Raw genomic sequence first — 21478 nt, 5'->3', positions numbered from 1 at the left:
CTTGATAATTACGAAAAGGAGAGGCTGATCAGGCTCCTCGTTAATTTGCTAGTAAATGAAGTGTTGTAAGGAACACCTTGTGACTGATTATAATGCAGTGACAACACAGATGCTCTCTTACCAGCATTTCTGCTGCACCTCATCAGTTCAGCTTTTCTTTTCTGCTTTCAGAAGAAAGCAGCTTTTACGACGTCTTAATACAGAAGTCAGAACACCTAAAATGCATGGAAAAGGGAGATAAAATAGGGCAGAGGAAAACACCTTCAGACAGGCCTTCTGACTGAGAGATGAGATGCAAGGCCCCAGGCTTCAAAAAGCCGCAACAACCTGAGGAACCCAGATCCCCCTCTTACGTCTCCAAATAGCTACAATCCACACTGTAGGGAGCAAAGCAGCTGTGGTAAGAAACCACTGTGACAAGAACTTCAAGGAAGAATGTGATCCATTCAGTCAAAATAAACACTGAATCTCTACTCTCAACAGAATTAAGTTAGAACATAACCAGAAATTGTGTAATTAATGGTGACACAGTGGCCAAGAGAAGCAGAAATGGCTACATTAAATTAGATAAGAACACAGAACCTCAGTTCCTTGACTTGAGCATATCAGAAACAGCACTCCACAGTTCAAGATACAGAATCTTATTTGTATTACATACATAAAAATCCTTATGTGAAATAAGCAGCTATCATATAAACCACTAAAACGGGATAACACTGCTTAGCAGCTACGAGTATTTTTAGGTGCCGTGTTCCCTCTGTCTCTACAGAAAGTACAAATCCTTGCCATCCTTCTGTTGGTCAAAATGCATAGTTTTCCAAACGCTTTTTTTTTTTCCCCGTGATGAGGACAGCTTGATCAACTAGTAAGACAAAAAGGAACAAAGTATGTCAGTAGTGAAAGAGAATGGAGCCCTAGCAGAGCATCTGTGCTATTCTGCAGCACTGAAAAACAGGCTTTGGAGTCCTTATTAAGTATTAGAGTTCTAGAAGACAAAAAATACAAGATAGTATTCTATATTTCACATTTTTATTAGCTTCTTGCTGGCAGGCATTACACTTGGGAATAATATTGCACCAGGCATTAAAAATATGAATTCTACCACAGGGACATTTTGCATTCAGAATCCAATATAAATATTTCTAATCATATTTCCATGGCTACAGATAGTATTTGGTTGCTTGATTTATATGCATAGAAAGAAACAGTTGTCATAACTGTAAGAAACTGTACTTATCAAGTACTTTTAAAGGGTGGGATTTTTTTTCCTAGAATATTACAATACTGTTTATTGATTTAGAAGCTAAATTAGTCTATGTGATAGCAGCTTTTTGCCATCTGCCTCTTAAATTCCGTTTGTTTCTTGCTCCCAGTGGCATAGCATTAGATGGATTAGAAACCATTTAAACTGAGGTAATTTTAGCACTTTAAGTTGTGTCAGAATTGTGTTAATGACACAAAATACCCTACTGTACTAATTCTTCGGACTCCCTCTTTCAAACAAAAAGGTGTCTTGACTGAACAGGCACATGCATGTTTTTATTCCGGATAGGACGAAAGGACAGAAGTGCTAGAGAATGAAACTTCTCCAGTCCTTAATGATAAACAATAAATACTCGTATATATATTTAAAAAAAAAAGCCCACATTGTTACTTTAGCCAAAAAATCCAGACTCTCTTGGCTTTACTGTTCAATTAAGTCACTAATAACTGAAATGGCTCCTGAGGAGTCAGAATCAGTCATCTGTTTTCCGTGCCAGTCTACAAAAAGTCCAGTTGTGCTCCACTGTGTTTTCATTGGCACGCTCACTCATATGATGAACTCTGGTATTCCTGATCGTGAAGCCTTGCTTTGTGATGTACTCCATAAGATGCACTCTGAGCGACACTTCCTGGTGGTAATCGCATGGCCCAAAAGTGAAGGAAACCTGGCAGTCCCTGGTGTCCATCATATGCTTATTCCACTTCGTGAAGTGGTTTGAAATGCCTTCCAGTAACGAATGGACTTTCGTTGTGATGGTGAGCTGTGTGATGATCACAGCCACCGGGTTGGAGTACTTTGACAGCTTGCGGGTGCTGGACAGCTCCACCACTTCCTCAAAGGTATCCACAGGATACAGAGGCTTGGGATCATTGAGACACTGAATCAGCGGTTCAATCTGATAGAAGTCCGCTTCCTTCCGAAGTAGGTCAAACTCCTTGAAGTCCAGTGGCAAAGTTAGCTCTGAGGTCCTTAAGAAGTTAAGAACGTAACGGAAAAGTGGTCCATCTCTGTCAATGAAGTAATTGCCCTGAGAGTCCCTGGCAGTGGGGAAGTCTCCCCTGAACATGGCCCCAAGCATTGAGTCAGGATATCTCGTGAGAGTTGTGAGGGATGTCGTATACATGTGTCCACCCACATTTAGCGTGACTGGATCAGTCATCTAGAAAGAGAGAAATGGCAGAGTTTATCAAGCCACGACAAGAAGGTTCACCAACGCATATGGCAAATACTGTTTGAGAACTGGTGGCTCTGGAAGGAACCTCACTTCTCCCATTTGAAGCCTTTCAGGGATGTTCAAACCTCAACAAATCCAAGCCACCTAGCAACAAGGCACAACTAGACAGGATAACAACATTTAGAAAGCACATTTCGAGAATGCTTTAGAAATCTTAGCAGAGCTACTGTCACAGAAGGCACTTTTGCACTTGAGGAACAAGTTTTTTCATATTTTACAGATGAGGAAATGAAATCAGAGACATTTCCTGAAGAACAAGTTTATGTGAATGAGGTCCATCAGTGCTCCTTGCTTTCAAAATCTGTTGCACATTCAAGAGTAACAGCAAATCAGCTGAACAAGTCTTAAGACTTTTTCACCCTCAAAAGAGGAAGACAGTACAAGTTTAAGCACACGGCAAAGAGCTCACAATCAAAATAATCCATGCATTGGTTAAGAGGAATTATTAAAACAAGAGAACTAAAACCTCCCAGCTTTTAATTCTCAGAAGAAGCATTTATTAGAAAATTAGCATGCTGCACAGAAGAGGGGGCAGAGCACCAAGCCAGTCTGCATCAGCTTCCAGATAGTACATGAGGAAGCAAGAAGAAAGCAACATAAATCCCATCTGGCCACCAATCCTAACAATCAGGACTGAGGCCAGACAGTGAAAAAAAAGCGACATATGCATGGCAGCAGAATGTTTAGAGAATGAGGAGAAAAATAAGATGCATTTGTCTGACTTGAGACAGGGTTTAAAGGAAAAAATATTTTTTTCCTTATAAATAATGCAAGAAAGTCCTTAAAATTAGATGCAAGAAGCACAAACTATTTTCAGTCTGTGTGTGTTAGGAAAATGGTAACAATGAGCTCAAGACATTAGTTAAGTTCTTGCTGATTTTAGCTAGAATATATGAACACGAGCACATCCCACAAATGGCACATACGACGAAGTACTCCAGAGAACGTAAGCAAGCTGTTACTACATGCACAATTTTTGTTCTCACATGGCTAAGGCCTCGATCTACACAGGACAGATCAGCAAGGAATCTTACCTCAAGATCTTGAAAGCCCAGTTGTGCTGCTCAGTACACACACATTCACACGGGATCACTTACCATATAGCCCCAGTCTCCATTATCCATCTGTTCAGTTGCTGAACCACGGTACTCCAAGTTGAACAGAAGGTTATTGAAAGGATATGCAGTTCACCTCCTATTAGCTCCCTGCAGGAAAAAACACACAAAACAAAGAACAAAACATGGCAGACTGCTCAGTACCTACAAGAACCACCAAAGGTGGTTTTCTAACCAAAGGCAGGCTCTCTGCCAGGACAGAATGCAGCTATAAAGCCACATTAGCAGAAGAACCTACAAACAAGCATCTCCCTCTGCACTACCCACAGCGCTGCCCTCCGAACACACAGGTAAGTAAGTACTCTGCTGACTGTTCTGACCGCCCCAGACCTGTTAAATAACAGCCATGTGCCTCTGAGGATAACTTCTGTTTACAGACTACTTCTCACAAGGAAAACTGTGAGTCCTTTGAAGGACAGGCATCCTTTTCTCAATTAAAAAAGTTCATTTATTCACCACTGAGGTAACACGCACGACCCATTAACATCAGCCAAAATTCCCATGCTCCAGTTTCAAACTGTGCAGAATAAATCAAGCACAAAAGTCAATGAAGAGCAGGAAAAAGAATTCTCACTGCAGAATTAATAATCCAGTAGTGGAGAACCGCAATTGATAACAAGAACATTAATCTACAAAGGAAGAGTACAAACACACTTCACAGACACATACGCTCTCTCGAAAGAGACCTCTTTAGGGACGAGCAAGAGGACAGCAAACACGCTTTCAACCACGCTCCAACAAAAGCAATCTGAGCAGATCATGCTGTAACTTCCCAGAAGACGCGGAACCGCCGGCTTGCATAACAAGGGCACGGGCTCCACACAAGCATAGCAAGGGAAACCCACAGCCCAGCTTATGCAACCCGAGGGGAAAAAGGCACGAGTGACCCCCAGCACAGTGGAGGCCTTCCAAAGGTGCCCTGCTGCCCATGGATGGAGAAGGCAGCAAGCCTGTGTTCCCTACCCAGAATCTGCATCTCTGCTACAACTGCTGGAAATTTAGGTCAGCCTGTTTTAAGTAGGGTGCAGCTTCGCAGTTTTGTTTATTTTTACATCTTAAAGGCAACACAGCGACTGAGGCTTCTGCTCCCAGCCTCAGTACTGACAAACTTCAACGCACCATCACTCAGCTAAAAGGAGCTGGAAGATTTAGCCAAGACAGAGTACTGCTTTCTCAAACACTGGTTCACAGCTAATTCCCAGCCAAAAAATGACTCTTCCTTCTCGTTCCTAGCAAACAAGGTTGGTATCATTCACCAGAGAGCAACGCAACAGATCCATCTCCGGGCTCTGCTATCCTGCCCAAAGCCAAAGCCAGAGCTCAGCAGCTCCCAGAAGCCAGGCCCCTGGGGGCCAGCTGCGTGAGCACAGCCTCAGTGGTACCCGAGATGGATTAAGGGAAGAAAACATAAAATCCCAGTATGAAAATTGTGAGGTCAGACAACAGAAGCCTATGGAATTAAGACACAGAACGAGTCATACCAGGATCTTACTTTCACAGATGAGAGATGCAGCATGCCTGAAGAAAGTATATTAAATCACACACCCCCTAACAGCAGATAAACCTGGAATGCTACCTCTTTTGCCAACATCTGTAATTATTTTTGTAACTGCTGAGAAATCAAGAAGTGAAGCCATTCAGGTTTTCTCTATTTTGAATTGTCAGTCAAGTACAGCTCATCAACTGTTACCAGTAGTTGAGATCCGTCCGATTCCAGTTGTTTTGTGGGTTTTTTTTTGCTTAAGGAACAGGTACTTGCAGCTGTCCCCCTGCTCAAGTACAGCACCAGGATAGCATGCAGACACATGAAAACCACTGGAGAGACTGCCTAGGGTTCTGACATGCAAGAAAAACATTCACTTGAAGAGGAAATAATGCAGCTGGCCAGCAATGTCACTGGCAATCACAATAGAAGAGATCAGCAGTCTTTTTATAAACTTAACTGGATCTTTACACTCAGAATATTCCAAGGATAGGTAGATGCCCATCAGTTACTTAAACACATGGAATGACACTTTGTTATTCTGGCCAATATCTAAGTCCCCAGTACAGATTCATCTAGACTTCCCCCCCCCCCCTCCATGCCTGTTCAGTGGAAGAAACAGAGTACATTGCCTGTCCATTTGATGGCATGAACTCATCTTTGATCACAGCACTGCTATGTAGCAGCACAGTGAATAATTTACGAGGGCAATTAGCAGAAACAAACCCAGCCCTCAACACAGAAGTGGCAGCAAGAAGTCTCACTGACCTTTGTGTAAGAGCCCAGACTCCTACACAGACCTACCCGGCCAAGCTCTCAGTGCAGCAAGAGACAGAGTGCACACAGACGCTACGAAGAGGCCATCCCAAAACACCAGGATGGGATCACAGCTACCTGCTGCTTCCCTCACCAGCCTGGCAGCACCAAACTTCCAGACAACTTCAAAGGCAAAAATAGCACTGTTCAGGTACAACCAGAGATAAGGACTAGCAAACCACATCATAACAAGGGTGGGGAAACGGGCCCTTCACAATTTGACTTTCAACAATGCTCCAAATTCTTCCTGAATGAAAGTTGGTGATGCAGGGGCACACAGAACCTCACTCCATCTGTACTCCAGGACAGCCAGCCTCGAGCCAGCACCAGTCCGTGTCACACAGCATGCACCACCCAGGTACAGAACCTCACCTGCACAGCTACTTGTGTCCAGGCAGTAAAGAACAGGTGACGTGCAGATGCATCCCAAGACAAACTGCCTTTAAAAGCCATTAAGAAATGCTCGCCTAAAACAATTCTCGGCCAGACCAACTTCTGACACCAGTTAAGCCAAACAGGACATCATTCCCTGGTGAGAACACAAGCGCACCAATGGAGTCACATCCAGTCCTGCTTTCACCAAGCTTTTCCTGTCAGTGGGGAGATCTACAGCATTAACACGGTTGCCAGAGCTGCCACCATAGCCCAAGTACATCCAGAACTAGGAAGGAACAATAAGAGACAGGTACCTTCTAAGAAAAACACTGAAGTCATCATTTTGTAATAAATACACCAAATTGGATACCTGCATTTATAAAACACTCACTGTTACTTAATATTTTATGACTCAGAAGATTACAAGGCTATTTACTAGCCATGTTACTGCAACAGGTACTCCCACTAACTTCAGCACGGCTTCTCCTCCCAGGTTGCTACTAACGTGCAACCATTTTGCAAGCAGAAATTCAAAGAAAGCAAAGGAGAGCCGGCTGAACGTCTGCATCTCTGAACAGACACACACACATCCAGGACAGAGCCGGGGGATGCCAGCAGCACTGCCAAGTGTTCGCACTGCTGGGACTGCATGCAAAGCACCTGGCCAAGGGCACACACTGCACACACTGCACCTGGACAAAACCACAGCGGTTGTACCATCCCACGCAGTCAGATGAAGGAGGAGCAGAAACACACCTAGCAGTCACAAGTCAAAAGGCACACATCATCTGATCTGCTCTGAACGCTTTTCAGCTACCCTGCCTAAAGTGAAGGACACAAACTGTTTATTGTCTACACAAACTGTTTAGTCTCAATAGGTACTGAAGACTTCAAGGTCAGTATAAAGTTGACAGGACTTCTAATAAGGTAGCCTGGTATTTATACAGACAAATACCTGTGGTTCAAGCTACTCTCCCACTTAGTGAGCTCACTGCCTCTGACATTTGGATCTCCAAAGATGAGAAAATGAAACTCCTGCTCTTAGCAGCTACTCTGTAAATGGACAGCCTCTGTAATCCTGAGCCAGTCTTGAAATCTGAAGACAAGTTTGTATTGTAAATCATCACCAGTGACTCACCTGAATTGTCAATAACTTAGCTAGCGTAATTAATGGCTGTCCTCCATAGAAATGCAGAGCAAGTCAACAGTCTGCAGAGCAAACCCAAGGCCATACAGTGCTGAGCTACGCCAAGCAACGAGCTGTGTTATGGAAACCACCAGTTACCAAAACTTCTGTTTATACCACAGCTTGGCATTGCTGAAGGATGAATCCCTCACCTATGCACCTCAAGTTTACAATCATTAACACAGTTTATTAGAACGTAACTTCTCCTTACTTTCTCTGTTTCTTTTGGTTAATATTTCAGTCTTCACCTCAGGCAAGAGAACAAAATACTAACAGTGGCAACTCAGCATTCTCACTCCTTTATGCCTAATTGCTTCACTATGAATTCCAAGCTCTGAAAGTTTCCTTCCCACAGCTGAGGAGCTCTACAACATCCCAGTTTGGGTCTGGGTTCAGAAGCATCCATCCATCTGACAGATGCTTGAAAACCCCACATCACTATCACCATTTGACCCTCCTCACACAAGAGTCCAAAGACTGCAACTGCACCTGCCCTACTCCTGCTCACCCTGCACTGCTGGAGCCACACAGATGCTCTGCATAGTGTCAGTAGTTGGTTTTACCCACATATCTTGTTCTATGGCACCAGCAGGCAGCTGTCTGCATAGGGAAACATCTCCAAGCAGTGCCAGATGAAGGCAGGTGTCAGGAGCACAGAGCATCCTGTGCAGCCAAGAGGGCTGACACAGGGACCAAGCAGCAGGACGGTGACAAGAGTCCTCCCTTCACGTCCAGGCCCGCAGGAGGAGCCAGGAACAGCCGCTTTCCATCCCAGAGGAGCGCACGGTAGGAAATCTCACCCTCAGATCGCAATGATTCAGCAAGGATGCTGGACACGACTGCACCGCTCCACGCGCTGCCCCCAAGTGCCCAGCGCCTGCATACTGCTCCTGGCCCCAGCCCGGCCCTCCTGCACCGAGGGGCAGCAGGAGCTGCCATCCGCAGGAGCAGCACCCCGCCCCACACAGCCCCTGCCCGAGTTGAGGGCCGGGCCCCGCACCTGCCGCCCTCCCACAGAACCCCAAACGGGACCCTGGCATCCCCCAGCCCCGGTCCCACAGGGGGCCCGGCCAGGGCAGGCTCCGGCCGCTCACAGCCCCGTGTTCCCCCCTCCCCCCCCATCCTCCCACAGAAGCACAGCCCAGCCCGGCCCCGCCCCTCCCCACACTCACAGGCGCAGCTCCCGGCGCTGAGGCAAAGCCCGGCGAGGATGGGGACGACTGAACCGGGAGCAAAGCAGCCGCCGCGGGAGGGGAGGAGCGGGGGCGGGGTCTGACACGATCTCCTCCCCGTCTCTCCGCCCGCTCCGGTCGGGTGAGGGAGGGAAGCCGCCTCCTTTCACCTCAGGGCCGCCGGTGGAGATACCTCGCTCCGCCCTGCGCCTCCGCGCCGGGCCGCTGTATCACTGAAGAGGAGAGACGGGGGCAGGGGAGCGATGCGGCCGCGGGCGGCCCCGGCGCCAGGAGGCGATGCCGCGGTGGGCGCGCACAAACTCGGGCCACGCGCCCATCCCTGAGCGCGGCTCAGCCCTGCGCAGCGGGCCCGGCCGCCGCCACTACCACAGTGGGGGACCGGAAGTGGCGCATAAAAAGCGCGCTGGCCGCTGGCACGAGTTCTCGCGAGAGTTCGGGGCGGGGCCGAGGAAGCGCGGGGGCCGGGCCGCTGCCCGGTGCTAGAGGACACGGCCAAGATGGCGGCGGCGGGAGCGCTGCGGCTGCTGGTTCCGCGAGGCCGCCTCCTCCCGCCGCGCAGGGGCCTCCGCCTCTCCGCGCCCGCCGCCATCCAGGTAGCGGCCGTGAGGGGGGCGGTCGGGGGCGAGGGGTTCGTCCCTACGGGCGGGGTGGTGCGGGTGCGCTGAGGGACGCCCGCCCCGCCCTGCCCGGCTGCCGCTGTCCCGCAGGTGACGGTGCGGGACGCGCTGAACCAGGCGCTGGACGAGGAGCTGGAGCGGGATGAGCGCGTCTTCCTGCTGGGCGAGGAGGTGGCCCAGTACGACGGCGCCTATAAGGTGAGGGGCGGCCGCTGCCGGGCCCGGGGTGGGGGCTCGGCGGGGTCTGACGCCGCTCCGCTTCGCAGATCTCCAGGGGGCTCTGGAAGAAGTACGGGGACAAGAGGATCATCGACACCCCCATCTCTGAGGTACGGCGCGGGGCTCCCCCGCGGGGCTCTCAGCGGGCCGTGCTCTGCGCTCACACTGTTTGCTCCTCTTCCAGATGGGCTTCACGGGAATCGCCGTTGGTGCTGCGATGGTCAGTACGCCCTCCTTCTTTCTGAACTGAAATACAAAACAAGCCGCTTTTTGCGTTAAAACGTAACATACGATCTAACTTTGACAGGCGGGGTTGAGGCCGGTGTGTGAATTCATGACGTTCAACTTCTCCATGCAAGCGATCGACCAGGTCATCAACTCTGCCGCCAAGACCTGCTACATGTCTGCAGGAACCATCCCCGTCCCCATCGTCTTCCGCGGCCCCAACGGGGCTTCAGCTGGCGTTGCTGCACAGCACTCGCAGTGCTTCGCTGCCTGGTATGGGCACTGCCCGGGGCTGAAAGTTGTCAGTCCGTGGAGCTCAGAAGATGCTAAAGGGCTGCTGAAGGCGTCGATCCGGGACGACAATCCAGGTGAGCACAGTCAGATCGCAGCAGTATTTAGCTCTCGTTTCTGCATGTTTCTTTTCCTGCCCCACCTCATGTAAGAAATAAAAAGATTATTCAACACTTAAGCATCAGCATCAGTACACCTTAACTGCATTCCCCATTATGGTCACTTGGCTTGCTAGCAGCAGACTATTTTTGTGCTGTTCTAACCTGCTTCCAGGTACCCATCTAGAAGCTTTAAAAGATGCATTTATGAACCCATTGTAAAGGCATTATAAAGGACGAAGATGAGTCAGGAGAAGTTCCCGCAGATACAGTACAACGTAACTCATTTTTTTAGAGATGATAAAGCTTAGGTGATAAAATCAGAATCTCATTAACCAAAAGCAGGGCAGCCTTCATCTTTCTTTCTCACAAGCACACATGCAAAACGTAAGACCTTTCTGAAGCTAGCAGTTCTACAGAAACATTTCTTAGCCGTGACCTTCCCAGTTTTCCCATGATCTACTTTTAGAGATGAGTACACAGACTCAAATTTTACAGAGGCTTTGTAAGTCAGCACGGGCTTCTCAACTCCTGTTTTCTGCCTGGCTCTCTTTGTTTTGATTTGGTTGGTTTTTTTTATTTTTTTAAAGGAAAAATCATATGAAGGGCTTTAAATCTTGTGTAAAATTATATTGCTGTCATATACCTGGCCATGTTTAAGATGAATTTGAGACAGTATTTAAAATTTGTAGTGAAGTTGACTTTTAATTTTTTGTATTGGTTTTGCAAATGTTCTGCAGCAGTACTGTTAATCATAAGCACAGCCTGTTCCTGCAGAAGTACAAATTAATCCAAGTACGTTTTGTTCTAGTTGTGATGCTGGAAAACGAATTGCTGTACGGTGTTCCCTTTGAGATGTCTGAACAGGCACAGTCAAAGGACTTTGTTGTTCCAATTGGAAAAGCCAAAATAGAAAGGGAAGGTAAGCTGAGAACATGGTGTGTGTATACGAATGCATCCTTACCAACCAAGCTGCCTGGGGACTCCTAGCTGTTCAGAGTAATGCTGTCATGGGGCACAGGAACATATATAAAACGTTAAAAACTCAGATATTATTTATCCTGTTATGTACTCAATTGTTTTGATCTCAGTATCTCTTTTAAAACTGTAGTTTTCTAAAAGATTTCTTTCTTAATCTAGGGATGGTGTAGGTGATGTGCAGAAAAGTTCTCCTCACCTTAGTATGTAATTTTTGTCAAAAATGCAGAAGAGATCATTGTAATTTTTCAGCCTGTTTATAATTTACCACTGAATAACATGAATGCGTAAAAAAGATAATCCAAAAAGTATTAAAAACATTATTTAGATCCCTGAATTAATAGATTTTTTTTGTCTTCATGTAGTCCTGCTGCCACTCTTCATGGGTATAGAATACTTAACATTTCAAATGAGTGTAAGGAACTTAAATTAAAAAAAAAAAAAAAGAGAATATTACTGCTACCTACAAAGGAGCCCAAGAAAAATGCTTTTTTGTGTATGTTTTTTTTTCTGGATTTGTTTCTTTTTTAACACCTGTTTCTGTTCCAGGAACTCACGTTACATTAGTGGCACACTCTAGGCCTGTTGGGCACTGTTTGGAAGCAGCTTCTATCCTGGCCAAAGAAGGTGTTGAGTGTGAGGTGTGTGGGGTTTCTGTTGCTTTTCTCTCTCCCTGTACTAGGAAAAAGGCAGAGGGTCACCCTGTTCAGGCTCTGTAGAACATCAGTTTATAAACTACAAGCTTTCCTAAGTGCCTTAACTGTCAGTGTAAATGCATTTCTTCTTTCTGTATTTGACCTTTTCATCACAAAATCAGAACTACTAAAGATTTTTCAGATTGATCTACCTGTACAATGAGCAGAACAATGACAGTATGTAGGAGCATGATCATATATAGTGAGACTCATCAAGCATTTTCCAAGGGCCACCAAAAGCCATTCTGCAGCATCTGTCAGGATAAGAAGTAATTCCATTAACTTTAAGTCTTCTTGTCAAAGTCAGAATAGATCGAAGTGCTAAAGGACACTGTGCCCAAACAGCAGTAAATGTCAGGATTGTATCACAGCAAAACTCACTCATTGCCTTTTTTTTTAAGGTTATAAATCTGCGTACCATTAGACCAATGGATATTGAAACGGTGGAAGCCAGTGTTGCAAAGACAAACCACCTTGTGACTGTAGAAGGAGGTTGGCCGCAGTTCGGAGTAGGATCTGAAATCTGTGCCAGGATCATGGAAGGTACTGACTTCTGCAGTCTGCACGTTGATCTAGATCCTGATGACTTCTTGATAAAGCCAGATGACAACAAATTTAAAGTCCTGTATCTGAGGAACTTAATAGCTGTCTTGTTCTAGACATATTCAAATGGTCGATCCACATGGTCTTGTGGTATAATTCTTATCCCAGGAACCAGACTGTTAGAGAAGCAAGATGGTAACTTTCTGTTTATCATTGTGCACTATAGTTTAGACAAGCAGGAACAGCTGTCTCTGGTACTACAGGAACAAAGATATTGTAAGCATATTAAGATTCAGAAACTGAATTGAGAGAAAAGCAGATTGTGCAATAACCTGACCACCATTTTCTGTTTCAGGACCTGCCTTCAACTACTTGGATGCTCCAGCTGTGCGTGTTACAGGTGCAGATGTTCCCATGCCTTATGCAAAAATTTTAGAAGATAACTGCATACCTCAAGTGAAGGATATAATATTTGCAGTGAAGAAAACTTTGAATATCTAAGTTGTAAATATGTTTTAAAGTCCTGCTTTAAAAAGTATTAATGGTGTAGGACAACTTGTATGCATCATTTCGTTGTATAACTACATTAACTTTTGTACAGTAAAGTACAGCAATCTCCCAGAATATTTATATGGCTGCAATGGGGTCTAGTGGGGTTTCCCTCTAAGCCACTTCATTTAAGTAACCGTGTGGTAAATGCTTGTCTGTAAGTTAGCTTGTACTTCAGCAGTGCAGGTGGGTTAGGATCTCCCCCTGTGTTCTAAATTCAGAGGGAAGAAGAAGTCTTCCGTTTCTGCTTGTCTTGTAATTATCAGACTAGCTGTGCTAAACTGACCATGATAGTGGTTGAGTGCAGAATGGCAATGAGTAATGAGGGCCACCCTGAGTGTAGTCCTAGGCTGCTGCACAGCTCTCCAGGAGCCTACATTTGCAAGGCTTACTAAAGGCAAATGATAAAACCAGAGCTGAGTGAAGCCTTGCTTTTTAATTCAGCAGCTTAACAAATACCTGTATAAAATGGCTCTGGAAGCCTGTAGTATTACAGGGTTAAGAGGTGGCTCATGTGCTTTCTTTGAAGAGTGCTCTGGTCATACAGGAAAGCTGCACAAGAGCTTGATTAAAGATCCTGATCCTCTTCAGTGTGTGATGGGAAGTAATAGCTATTTATTCTTTATTAACTGTCACGTGCATTTTCTATGCCAGCTGTCATGTACAGTGGTAAAAAAAACTTGCTCAGATGTTTTGTTTTTATGTATGGCTTTGTGCTTTTTTTTGTTTGTTTGCTTGTTTTTTAAACTTGCCCTGGGATCTCAACAACGGTGTGCACAAACGGTAGTTCTTACAGGCAAAAAAAAAAAAGTTACTTTATTCAGACCTGGGTAAGGTAATAAATTATTCAAAAGCAGTAGTTGGGTAAGTTTGAAGAGCTGGGTGACAGCTGCACCAGCCTTTGCTGCAACCACATACCTGGGCTTAGCTAAGGAGCTCTTCCTGACAGAGGCTTTGTTCTTTGTTGTTCAGCAGCTTCTGTTACTGTCCTGGTAGGGACAGTCTGCCTACAGAAGTCAGTGCAGCACCGCTTGCTCTACAGCCAGGAAAAGGTGCCTTTCCAATGAACCGTTCTAGAGCAGAGACTTACCTCTCTTAAGCAGACACAAGGGCTCAGGTCCTACTTCAGGTTACAGGTCAGGAATACCTTTCAGGGTGTTTCCTAGTAGAAGTGCTACTCGATTCTTAGAAGTCTGGCTTGCAGGCAAAATCCTAGCTGAATACATCCACCACCACGCTGCTGGAGGAACTCCATTAACATTTTAATAAAAATGACTGAATATCACAGGTTACATGAAACTGTACAGACATTCTCTGCATAGTAACGAACACGGATGTACTTGAATTTAAAAAGTGGATTATCTATAATCCTTTAAAGTGCAATTTGTTTAAGGTTTCAATCAAATCAAAAAAAGGATCTTTCAATAAAGTCTAAGCTGTAAAATTAACTTGAAGTAAGTTTCCATTTAACTAAATCATGAATAATATCCCAGTGCCCCATTAACTCCAATTTCAACTATTTCCTTATTTAAAAACACTTGCCCTTAGAGTTGCGGGTAGGATGTCCATTTAAACAGGTCTGAGACAGTATTTTTTAGTCCATCAGCAAAAACGGTGGGAATAAGATTTAATTCTCCAGTTCCCTCACCTGTGCAGTATGGGTTGTTTTGATGGTTGGGGTTTTTTTGGATTATCTCAAACAAAATATGCTGATTCAGTGCAGTAAGTTAAATGAGTTACTGCTGGATGACTAGTGGTGAAAAAGTTAGGGCAGGTTAAAAGTAGATTCCTGTAATTTGAAAAAAAAAAAGTGAGGAAGTAATAGAACTAAAAAAAAAATGCATTAATTCACCTCGATCATGGTCATTCCTATTCTCAGTTTTATTCAGCCACATAGAAGATGCTGTACCCGAAACTGCAGCTAGAGAACAAAATTCTTGAAACCAAATAAAGAATGGAGTAGTTAGCATGGCAATGCAATCCAGATGGGGTAGTGCTGCTACGTGTGTAAAGCTGAAATAGAGGTAAAAGGGAGCTACTGCATGACTAGCCACTAAATGCGCTGGTGAATCAGTTGCCGATCAGAAGGTTCTTGTTCCTGGATAGCACAGGAGTGGGAGGGGGAATTCAATCCTGGTGTAACCAGTAGCCTCAGCTGATCCTGGGAGCACTGTAGTCACACGTGTGTGTTTTCTTCAGAGTTCCTTTCTGAAAGTTTTGAATGGAGCTGAGTAAGGCTCCTCGGCTTGCACTGACAGCAGGCTGTGGGCTTGGCTGTGTTGGCACCTCTGTATTTGGAGGAGGAGCTGCTGGTGGCAGGGGTGGCGGTGGTGGTGCTGGGGGTATCGACGATGCTCCTGTTGATTGAGGAGAGAAGATGATGTTTGATTATGCCAAAGAGGTCCTGCCGCAGAGCACTGCAGCCACGTAGCTGGACCGTGTCAGTGCTGCACTAGTAACTTCACTCCTTGAAAGCAAGTGGAGTGTGAAGAACAGAACAGGATGAAAAAAATGCTGATGTGATCAAATCTCTATCTGCAGGTGAGCCACGTCACCTGAGACAGCTCTGAGAAGAAGCCTAAAAGGCATCAGTTCTCAGGGATGCAAAATGTGATTCAAATGTGATACTGACTGGGAAGCAAATCTTACCCTCTGTTCCTGTTTACATGATAAACATTTCAGGTTTTGCAAAGGACCACTCTGCTGTAGCACTTGTAATGAGTGATCAGATTATACATTAGTTTTAGATGACTAACTGCAAATAGAGGTTTTTTTGGAAATGTTTTACATGTCCACAGTACTGTCAGACTCTTCAACCACGGAGAAACAAGCAAGTGCTTGTTTCACAGGCTGAAGGAATCCCAATTCACCACTCACACCACCTGCCTTCTTCCTGTGCTCCCATCTTGCGCTCTGGCCATTGCTTTTTACCCTAGTCATGTTGTCTCATCATGATTTAAGCTCCATGCCCTGACAACTTGCAGAGAGAAGGCTGGAAAGCCAGAAAGCAGCTGTGCATGCAGACAGCTAACCCAGCACTGAAGTTCTGGAAGCCCAGGTCCAGGCAGGTGGTCTTATTTAACCCCAAGCTACACTCCCACACAATGTGTTCCTGTGCTTCTCAGCAGCTACAAGTTATTACATCATTTCTACACACAGGATCAAAGATACACAGCAGGAATAAGAGCAAAGGCCAGAGGTGACCCCATGCTGTTCCACAAGACTTCCACGTGAAAGTGCATTTGCAGCACACCCTCAGTTGTATGTGAATGATGGGCCTGTCTTCACATTCATATTCTGGAAAGAGGAGGGGCACAGTGGTTAAGATTTCATTATTATCCAACAGTGACTTTTAATCCTACTGCCTAGATCATGAGTTAATGCCAAGTCCGGCTAGGGAGACAAGTGGCATTTATAGTCCAATGCTTGTTTGGTAGCTCTAACCTACACGAGGGACGTACCAGTAAGTGGCAAGGACGAGGATGCCTTTGGACAAAAGAGCAAAACAAAGCAGGGCCAGCCAACACGCTATGACTAATGGGGTAGAACTGCTTGCTATGAATTAAGCAAATACTAAGCAGTTAAAGAAAACTACGTGACATAGATTCAATAAGTGTTAATATTCTCATTGGCATGAAAACCTTTTTGTGATAAGAAAATACAAAAACATATACTGGGCTCCTGTCTTCTCTCTCCTCCCTCTCAGAAGTAATGTTCAAGTTTTAGTAGAAATGTCAGAGATCAACTGAAAAAACACATCTGGTGCACGTGGATCAGCTACTCTCTTAGGTAATCAAAACATTGTGTAATGTTAGTATAAACTGAAATAACACATCGCATATTGATGCCTTGGGGTCATCTAACTTACCCAAACCCGTGTTTTTGCACTAGCCAAAGATGTGAGTCCATTTGTAATTACAAATACTGAAAATCATCCCCTAAGTTACAGTCCTGTTTCTACCATGTGTATGGACTGTCAGCAAAGCGGAGCAAAGCAAAACACTTTGCCACAGAAGAACAAAACCAAGAACAGTTACATTAACCACTCTGATGGGGTAAGAGGTCAGGGCAGGACTGGCGTACCAACGCTTGCAACAGATTTGGGATCAGATGAGCTGCTGTAAAAGAGCCAAGGCCAGCTCATCACAACTGAGATGGCTTGAAAGAAATGCAAGAATTTCAGAGAACAAAGACAAGATTTTGGCTGGAACAGCAAGGTGAAACTAAAGAGGTTATGAACATAGTTGTACAAGATACAATAGGGAGTGACCATGAAAGACAGTGACGAGGACTCCATAAGGAATACAAATATAACAGTAATATATTCGGCAAAAGAAGGTACATATATGACAGAAATGGAGGCAAAAATGCCACTACATAAGTGCTTGGATTGATGTTATTAGGCAATATTATGTGTTATCTTCAAATTTGGTCTGGTTGTTTTACAGCGGGGGTATGAAGGACAGGGAGGTAGGGGGACAGGCTGCCTTTCTGCCCGGGTATTTGTTAAGTTCCTCAGTACCACATATTTCTAACTTGTGATGCCAACATCATGCAGTTGAAAGAAACCCGTAGGAGCTCTTACACCTGATCTCTGCCTTAAAATATAAATACAGGATTTAAGATGGTATTTGACTAGCTATGAGCATTACATATTGAACGTGTTAATTAGGAGCATGATTCTGAAAACCTGTCAAATCCATTCCTTTCAGTCAACCTATCAGTCAATCAAAACTAAGCTGTCCCTCCCCTTCTTGACGTGAGTGGTGCAAAGGAAATCTTAGTTTACTCCAGTGGACTCATTTGCAGCTACATCTGCAGGTTAAATTGATCAACCCAACAGTGACATATTTTCCCATATTTACCCAGAAAATACTTCAGGCAAGTGCTCAGTTATCACACAACTTTTCCAATACATACGTTGGAAGCAGCTGACTGCAAACACATTTACTCATTCACACAGTTATAAGAATAAAACACACAAACAAGAACTTACCAAGGGGTTTTTTTTACAGGGACATTTTTGTTAAGAGAGTGTGTTAAAAGGAATAGGAAGTAAATCAGATGCTGTAAACTTGATGCCTGAATTGAAACAAAAACTTAATTATGAATATAAAGTGACAGTAATTGTGCAAATAGCATTAAAAACTTTGCTGAGAATGGGATGCAAACAAAGAAAATCATTTTAGTGATAGAGTTTTTAAAGATGCTGTATTTCATTAAAATAATCCAGAAGAATGCTCAGATCTTTTTCTTCTATTCCCTCCCAATACTAAGCAAGTTTAAGATTTGCATTAAACTTTCCCATACAGAAACAGAGCATCTTTAAAGAGAGAAATCAGCATTAGCTTACTTTTCCGAAAATTCACGTTCAAAATGATGCATGCTCTATTGAAGACAGCAGAGAAAGAGAGAGGACACAAGTTAATCATCCGGATCTCGTGTCAAAGTAAGAAAAACAGACAGCGTTAGCTGAAAAGTTAGTACCACTAAAATCAATACATTCTTATTCACTGAAAAATACATAGGAATAGCAGTTGATTTTTTTTTCCCTATTACATATACAACACTTGGATTGTGAACAATGAACTCCACTTTCCACGCTGTAAGCATTATTGTACTTGATCAACAAATAAAACGCACACACTTTCAATGACACATGCTGTAATTCAGGTTTCACGGGATTACAGTGCACTGAGAGATAGTTAGCAAGAAATCTGCAGGAAGATTAGCCACAAAAGATGAAATCCATTCAGTTCATGGCACATTTCCTGTCATGTTAACACCTGCATTTACACTTAAGCTGCATGGATCAGTCAGAGACAATCAGGGACAGCACTTGCTAAAGCATTACAATTGTCTTACAGACAGGTGAAGAGCAGAAAAGATGCACCACATGGCTCTCTATGAAACATGTTGTAGTGAAGTATTCAGAGCAACTGGCACAGAAAAGGACACTCAAGTTAAGTACAACTCCTTCAGCTTATTCCCTCTGGGAAGGGCAGGACAGCAGTACTATTCAGAAAGGAGCTGGCTAAATGGCACCCTCCAAGCTTCTCTTATAGGAGAGCTCACTGCTATATTACGGGCTTACTGGATTTAGAGACGTAGTGAAGTTTTAAATAACCCACAGCACAGTGTTCTGCATCCCTTCTGATCTTAGCCAGAAAGGAAAACAACAGATTCTCAACGAAGCAAAGTGGATAGAAGTGTGCAAGTAGATAGGGAAAAATGAAAAAACAAAACATTCAGGAGAGAATGTCAGAAAGACAGAAGTTACTTTAGACTCATTTGTCATGATCTAAGCAATGTATTTCAAAGATGACATTCAGCAAAGTATCTGCAACACAGCTGGTCACAAACAAGCACTCCTGTCAATGAGAAACACCCATGAGAGTCTGTGTTTCTTCCCCAGGGCACAACAACCTGAAGCCTGGTTACCTCTGGTTGGAGTCTCATACCCACACACTGCATTGATTGAGATGGAATAGGCCAAAACAAGGGCAAGAGCTTTTGTAGGATATCCTTTTCCATATCAGCCTTCATTTTGGCATGGCATCATATCAGCAAGACTCTCTGACTTGCCATGATACTAACACAAACCAGAAGGACAGACTGGAAGCCTCATTCCTCCTTTGAAGGTCATCTCATCACCATGATGCCCACAAGCAATTTTGGTCTAGAGGTAAATATCCTTAATGAATACAATGAAACAGGATGAAACAGAAGCTACAGCTGCATCAGCTGTCACAAATAACGTCTTAACCATGGGGCCAGTGAGTCTTTTGCCGGGTCATCAACAGCACACTTGTATAGAACACATACACCATCACTGATGATGTCACTTGCTTTCTCTTAGAGCTAATATCTGAAGTTTCTTCTATTAATTCTACTTAAAAGCATTCCTGAAGTGGTGACACTTGCCTTTATGCCCAAACAAATGCACCAACACCATCAGCCCATTAAAGCACATCCTGATGTGGTTGCACACAGGGCAATGTGCACCATGTCACACACAGGGCAGACTGCTGTGTCTCCAAAAGCACACTGCCTGCAGGATGACTGACACACTGTGACTGTGTGGTTTGAACTCGGGGCCAAGCCTCTGAGCCAAAACTTCAGCTATTTTAAACCAGTTGAGCCAAGTCTATGAATTAACCTGAACTTGAACTTCCAATTGACTTCCAATACACGTTAAAGTTGAAACACCAGTTAAAAGCTGTTTTATTCCAGAAAGAAAAAAAAGTTTTCTAAATATCTATCTACTTTGAAGGCATGGGGATTTTCCTTTGCATTGTTCAGCTACTTTCTTTTCAAAGCATACAGAACCTGAAAGATAAGCCATCTCACTAGGAGTCAGTGCCTCCAGAAAACAGAGCTGTTATTGTGCAACACAATAACAGTAATTATCTCGTTTAGAGTAACTGGAAGAAGTCAGTTCATAAAATACATACTTCAATGTACTTTCTGCTTGAAGGAGAAATGACTAACCTGAATTTCAGCACAAAAAAATTTAAATTACATCACACAGACTGTAGTATCTTATGAATGACCATCCACAACAAACACAAATTTGATTTCATCACTTTGGTATAGAAAGCTCCTGCGAGTAGGAATCATATGACACAAGTCATCATAACAGCAATGCCAGACAGCCTCCCTTCTAGGTATATATTCCATTAAGATCTTTTGCTGTTAATGTTTGCTAGTGCACCTCTAGCCTTTCAGACTGGAGCACGTCCACCATAACTCAATACTCATATTTGCAATCCAACTTTCACAAGTATTTCTGTTTCTGGCAATGCCCGCTCAAGCAGATTTCTCTACCACATCCCACCACGTGTCCTAAACATTAGCAAAACTGTTTGCATAGCTCCTAACAAATTGGAAGTGGGATCTGATCAAAATGAGAGATTATTTTTAACACACATCAGTTTCTGACTTGTTTCTCTGCATAAGTAGCTCTACTCGTGTCACCAACAAGCTATAGCAGAATAGGGGAGATTTACGTAGCCTAAGCCACTCAATTTGTCACATCCCAAAACTTCCAAAATCAGGTCACAGCAGTACAGGTGTAAATACACAATACACTGAACCAAGGGACAGACAAACATTATTTCATAGCCCACAGGCCATTAACATCAGAACAAACGTATACTGCAACATGAAGCTCAGAAAATGTCTGGAGAACAGCAGCCTCAGTAGGACTGGAGTAAAATCAGAGACTGTAAACACTCAAACTCTACAGTTACCATACCACGTACCTCTCAGAAAAGATTATTTAAAGAAAGGAACTGAATTAAGAGGTTCTCTATAGACCTCAAAAGAGGGCAAATGCCTACAACTCAAGCTGATACAAGATAAACATAATCTCTGTGTTCCATCCTTTAAGGCCATCATCCCTTAATCATCTTTGGGAACAATACAGTTCCTGTGGTTAAACAGAGGGTTAAACAAAAAGGACACCACAAATTAAAAACAAACATTGTAATGACTCTTGAGCTTACCTGCTGTAGAGGGCGGAGTGGGGGATGATGGAGATGTTAATGGGGAACTCGCCCCAGAGCCTGCTAAATAAAACAACAGTCTAGTAACTA

The 21478-nt window shown here is 44.1% G+C and overlaps 3 protein-coding genes across 14 annotated transcripts in view; 1 reads left to right on the top strand and 2 right to left on the bottom strand.

Moving 5' to 3' along the window:
• Nucleotides 1-1012: 1012 nt before the first annotated feature.
• On the bottom strand, nt 1013-9046 carry KCTD6 (potassium channel tetramerization domain containing 6). 3 transcript variants are annotated; one of them, XM_414405.8, is made up of 3 exons: nt 8646-9046; nt 3596-3703; nt 1013-2423 (listed from the first exon to the last, which is right to left on the bottom strand). In XM_414405.8, the coding sequence occupies exons 2-3, from the start codon at nt 3620-3622 to the stop codon at nt 1737-1739; spliced, it is 714 nt and encodes a 237-aa protein (XP_414405.1). In that variant the 5' UTR covers nt 3623-3703; nt 8646-9046; the 3' UTR covers nt 1013-1736. The 3 variants fall into 3 exon arrangements, with proteins under 3 accessions (XP_414405.1, XP_040502282.1, XP_040502283.1); XM_040646348.2 differs by having other exon boundaries at nt 4283-8727; XM_040646349.2 differs by lacking the exon at nt 8646-9046 and adding an exon at nt 3852-4230.
• Nucleotides 9047-9137: 91 nt separating this feature from the next.
• On the top strand, nt 9138-14329 carry PDHB (pyruvate dehydrogenase (lipoamide) beta). The gene is made up of 9 exons (NM_001198620.2): nt 9138-9259; nt 9374-9481; nt 9550-9612; nt 9687-9722; nt 9810-10095; nt 10928-11038; nt 11644-11735; nt 12191-12332; nt 12688-14329. Exons 1-9 carry the CDS (start codon nt 9164-9166, stop codon nt 12831-12833), a joined length of 1080 nt encoding a protein of 359 aa, NP_001185549.1. The 5' UTR covers nt 9138-9163; the 3' UTR covers nt 12834-14329.
• The window catches only part of PXK (PX domain containing serine/threonine kinase like), a 32182-nt gene continuing 24826 nt past the window's right edge, over nt 14123-21478 (bottom strand). For 2 of the 10 annotated variants that reach the window (XM_015293307.4, XM_046900072.1), the window contains 2 exons: nt 21389-21451; nt 14123-15238 (listed from right to left, as the gene is read on the bottom strand). In XM_015293307.4, the coding sequence (XP_015148793.1) occupies nt 15033-15238; nt 21389-21451 (269 nt within the window). In that variant the 3' untranslated portion in view covers nt 14123-15032. Of the gene's footprint in view, nt 15239-17877; nt 17964-18234; nt 18270-20144; nt 20187-21376; nt 21452-21478 lie in introns of those variants that run through there. The other 8 variants (XM_015293308.4, XM_046900073.1, XM_040646346.2 and 5 more) reach the window with 7 other exon arrangements.

The sequence above is a fragment of the Gallus gallus genome, chromosome 12 (genome assembly GCF_016699485.2).
Source record: "Gallus gallus isolate bGalGal1 chromosome 12, bGalGal1.mat.broiler.GRCg7b, whole genome shotgun sequence".
Classification (NCBI taxonomy): Eukaryota; Metazoa; Chordata; class Aves; order Galliformes; family Phasianidae; genus Gallus; species Gallus gallus.
Note: the sequence above shows the minus strand (reverse complement) of the source record. Positions and strands in the feature narration are given on the sequence as shown.

Excerpts from the sequence above, each read along its gene's own strand:
- PDHB (NM_001198620.2), top strand. The coding sequence starts at position 9,164 with ATGGCGGCGGCGGGAGCGCTGCGGCTGCTGGTTCCGCGAGGCCGCCTC. Across the intron at positions 9,613-9,686 it reads TCGACACCCCCATCTCTGAG|ATGGGCTTCACGGGAATCGC; the intron begins GTACGGCGCGGG and ends CTCCTCTTCCAG. Across the intron at positions 12,333-12,687 it reads CTGTGCCAGGATCATGGAAG|GACCTGCCTTCAACTACTTG; the intron begins GTACTGACTTCT and ends TTTCTGTTTCAG.
- KCTD6 (XM_414405.8), bottom strand. The coding sequence starts at position 3,622 with ATGGATAATGGAGACTGGGGCTATATG. Across the intron at positions 2,424-3,595 it reads ATGGAGACTGGGGCTATATG|ATGACTGATCCAGTCACGCT; the intron begins GTAAGTGATCCC and ends CTCTCTTTCTAG.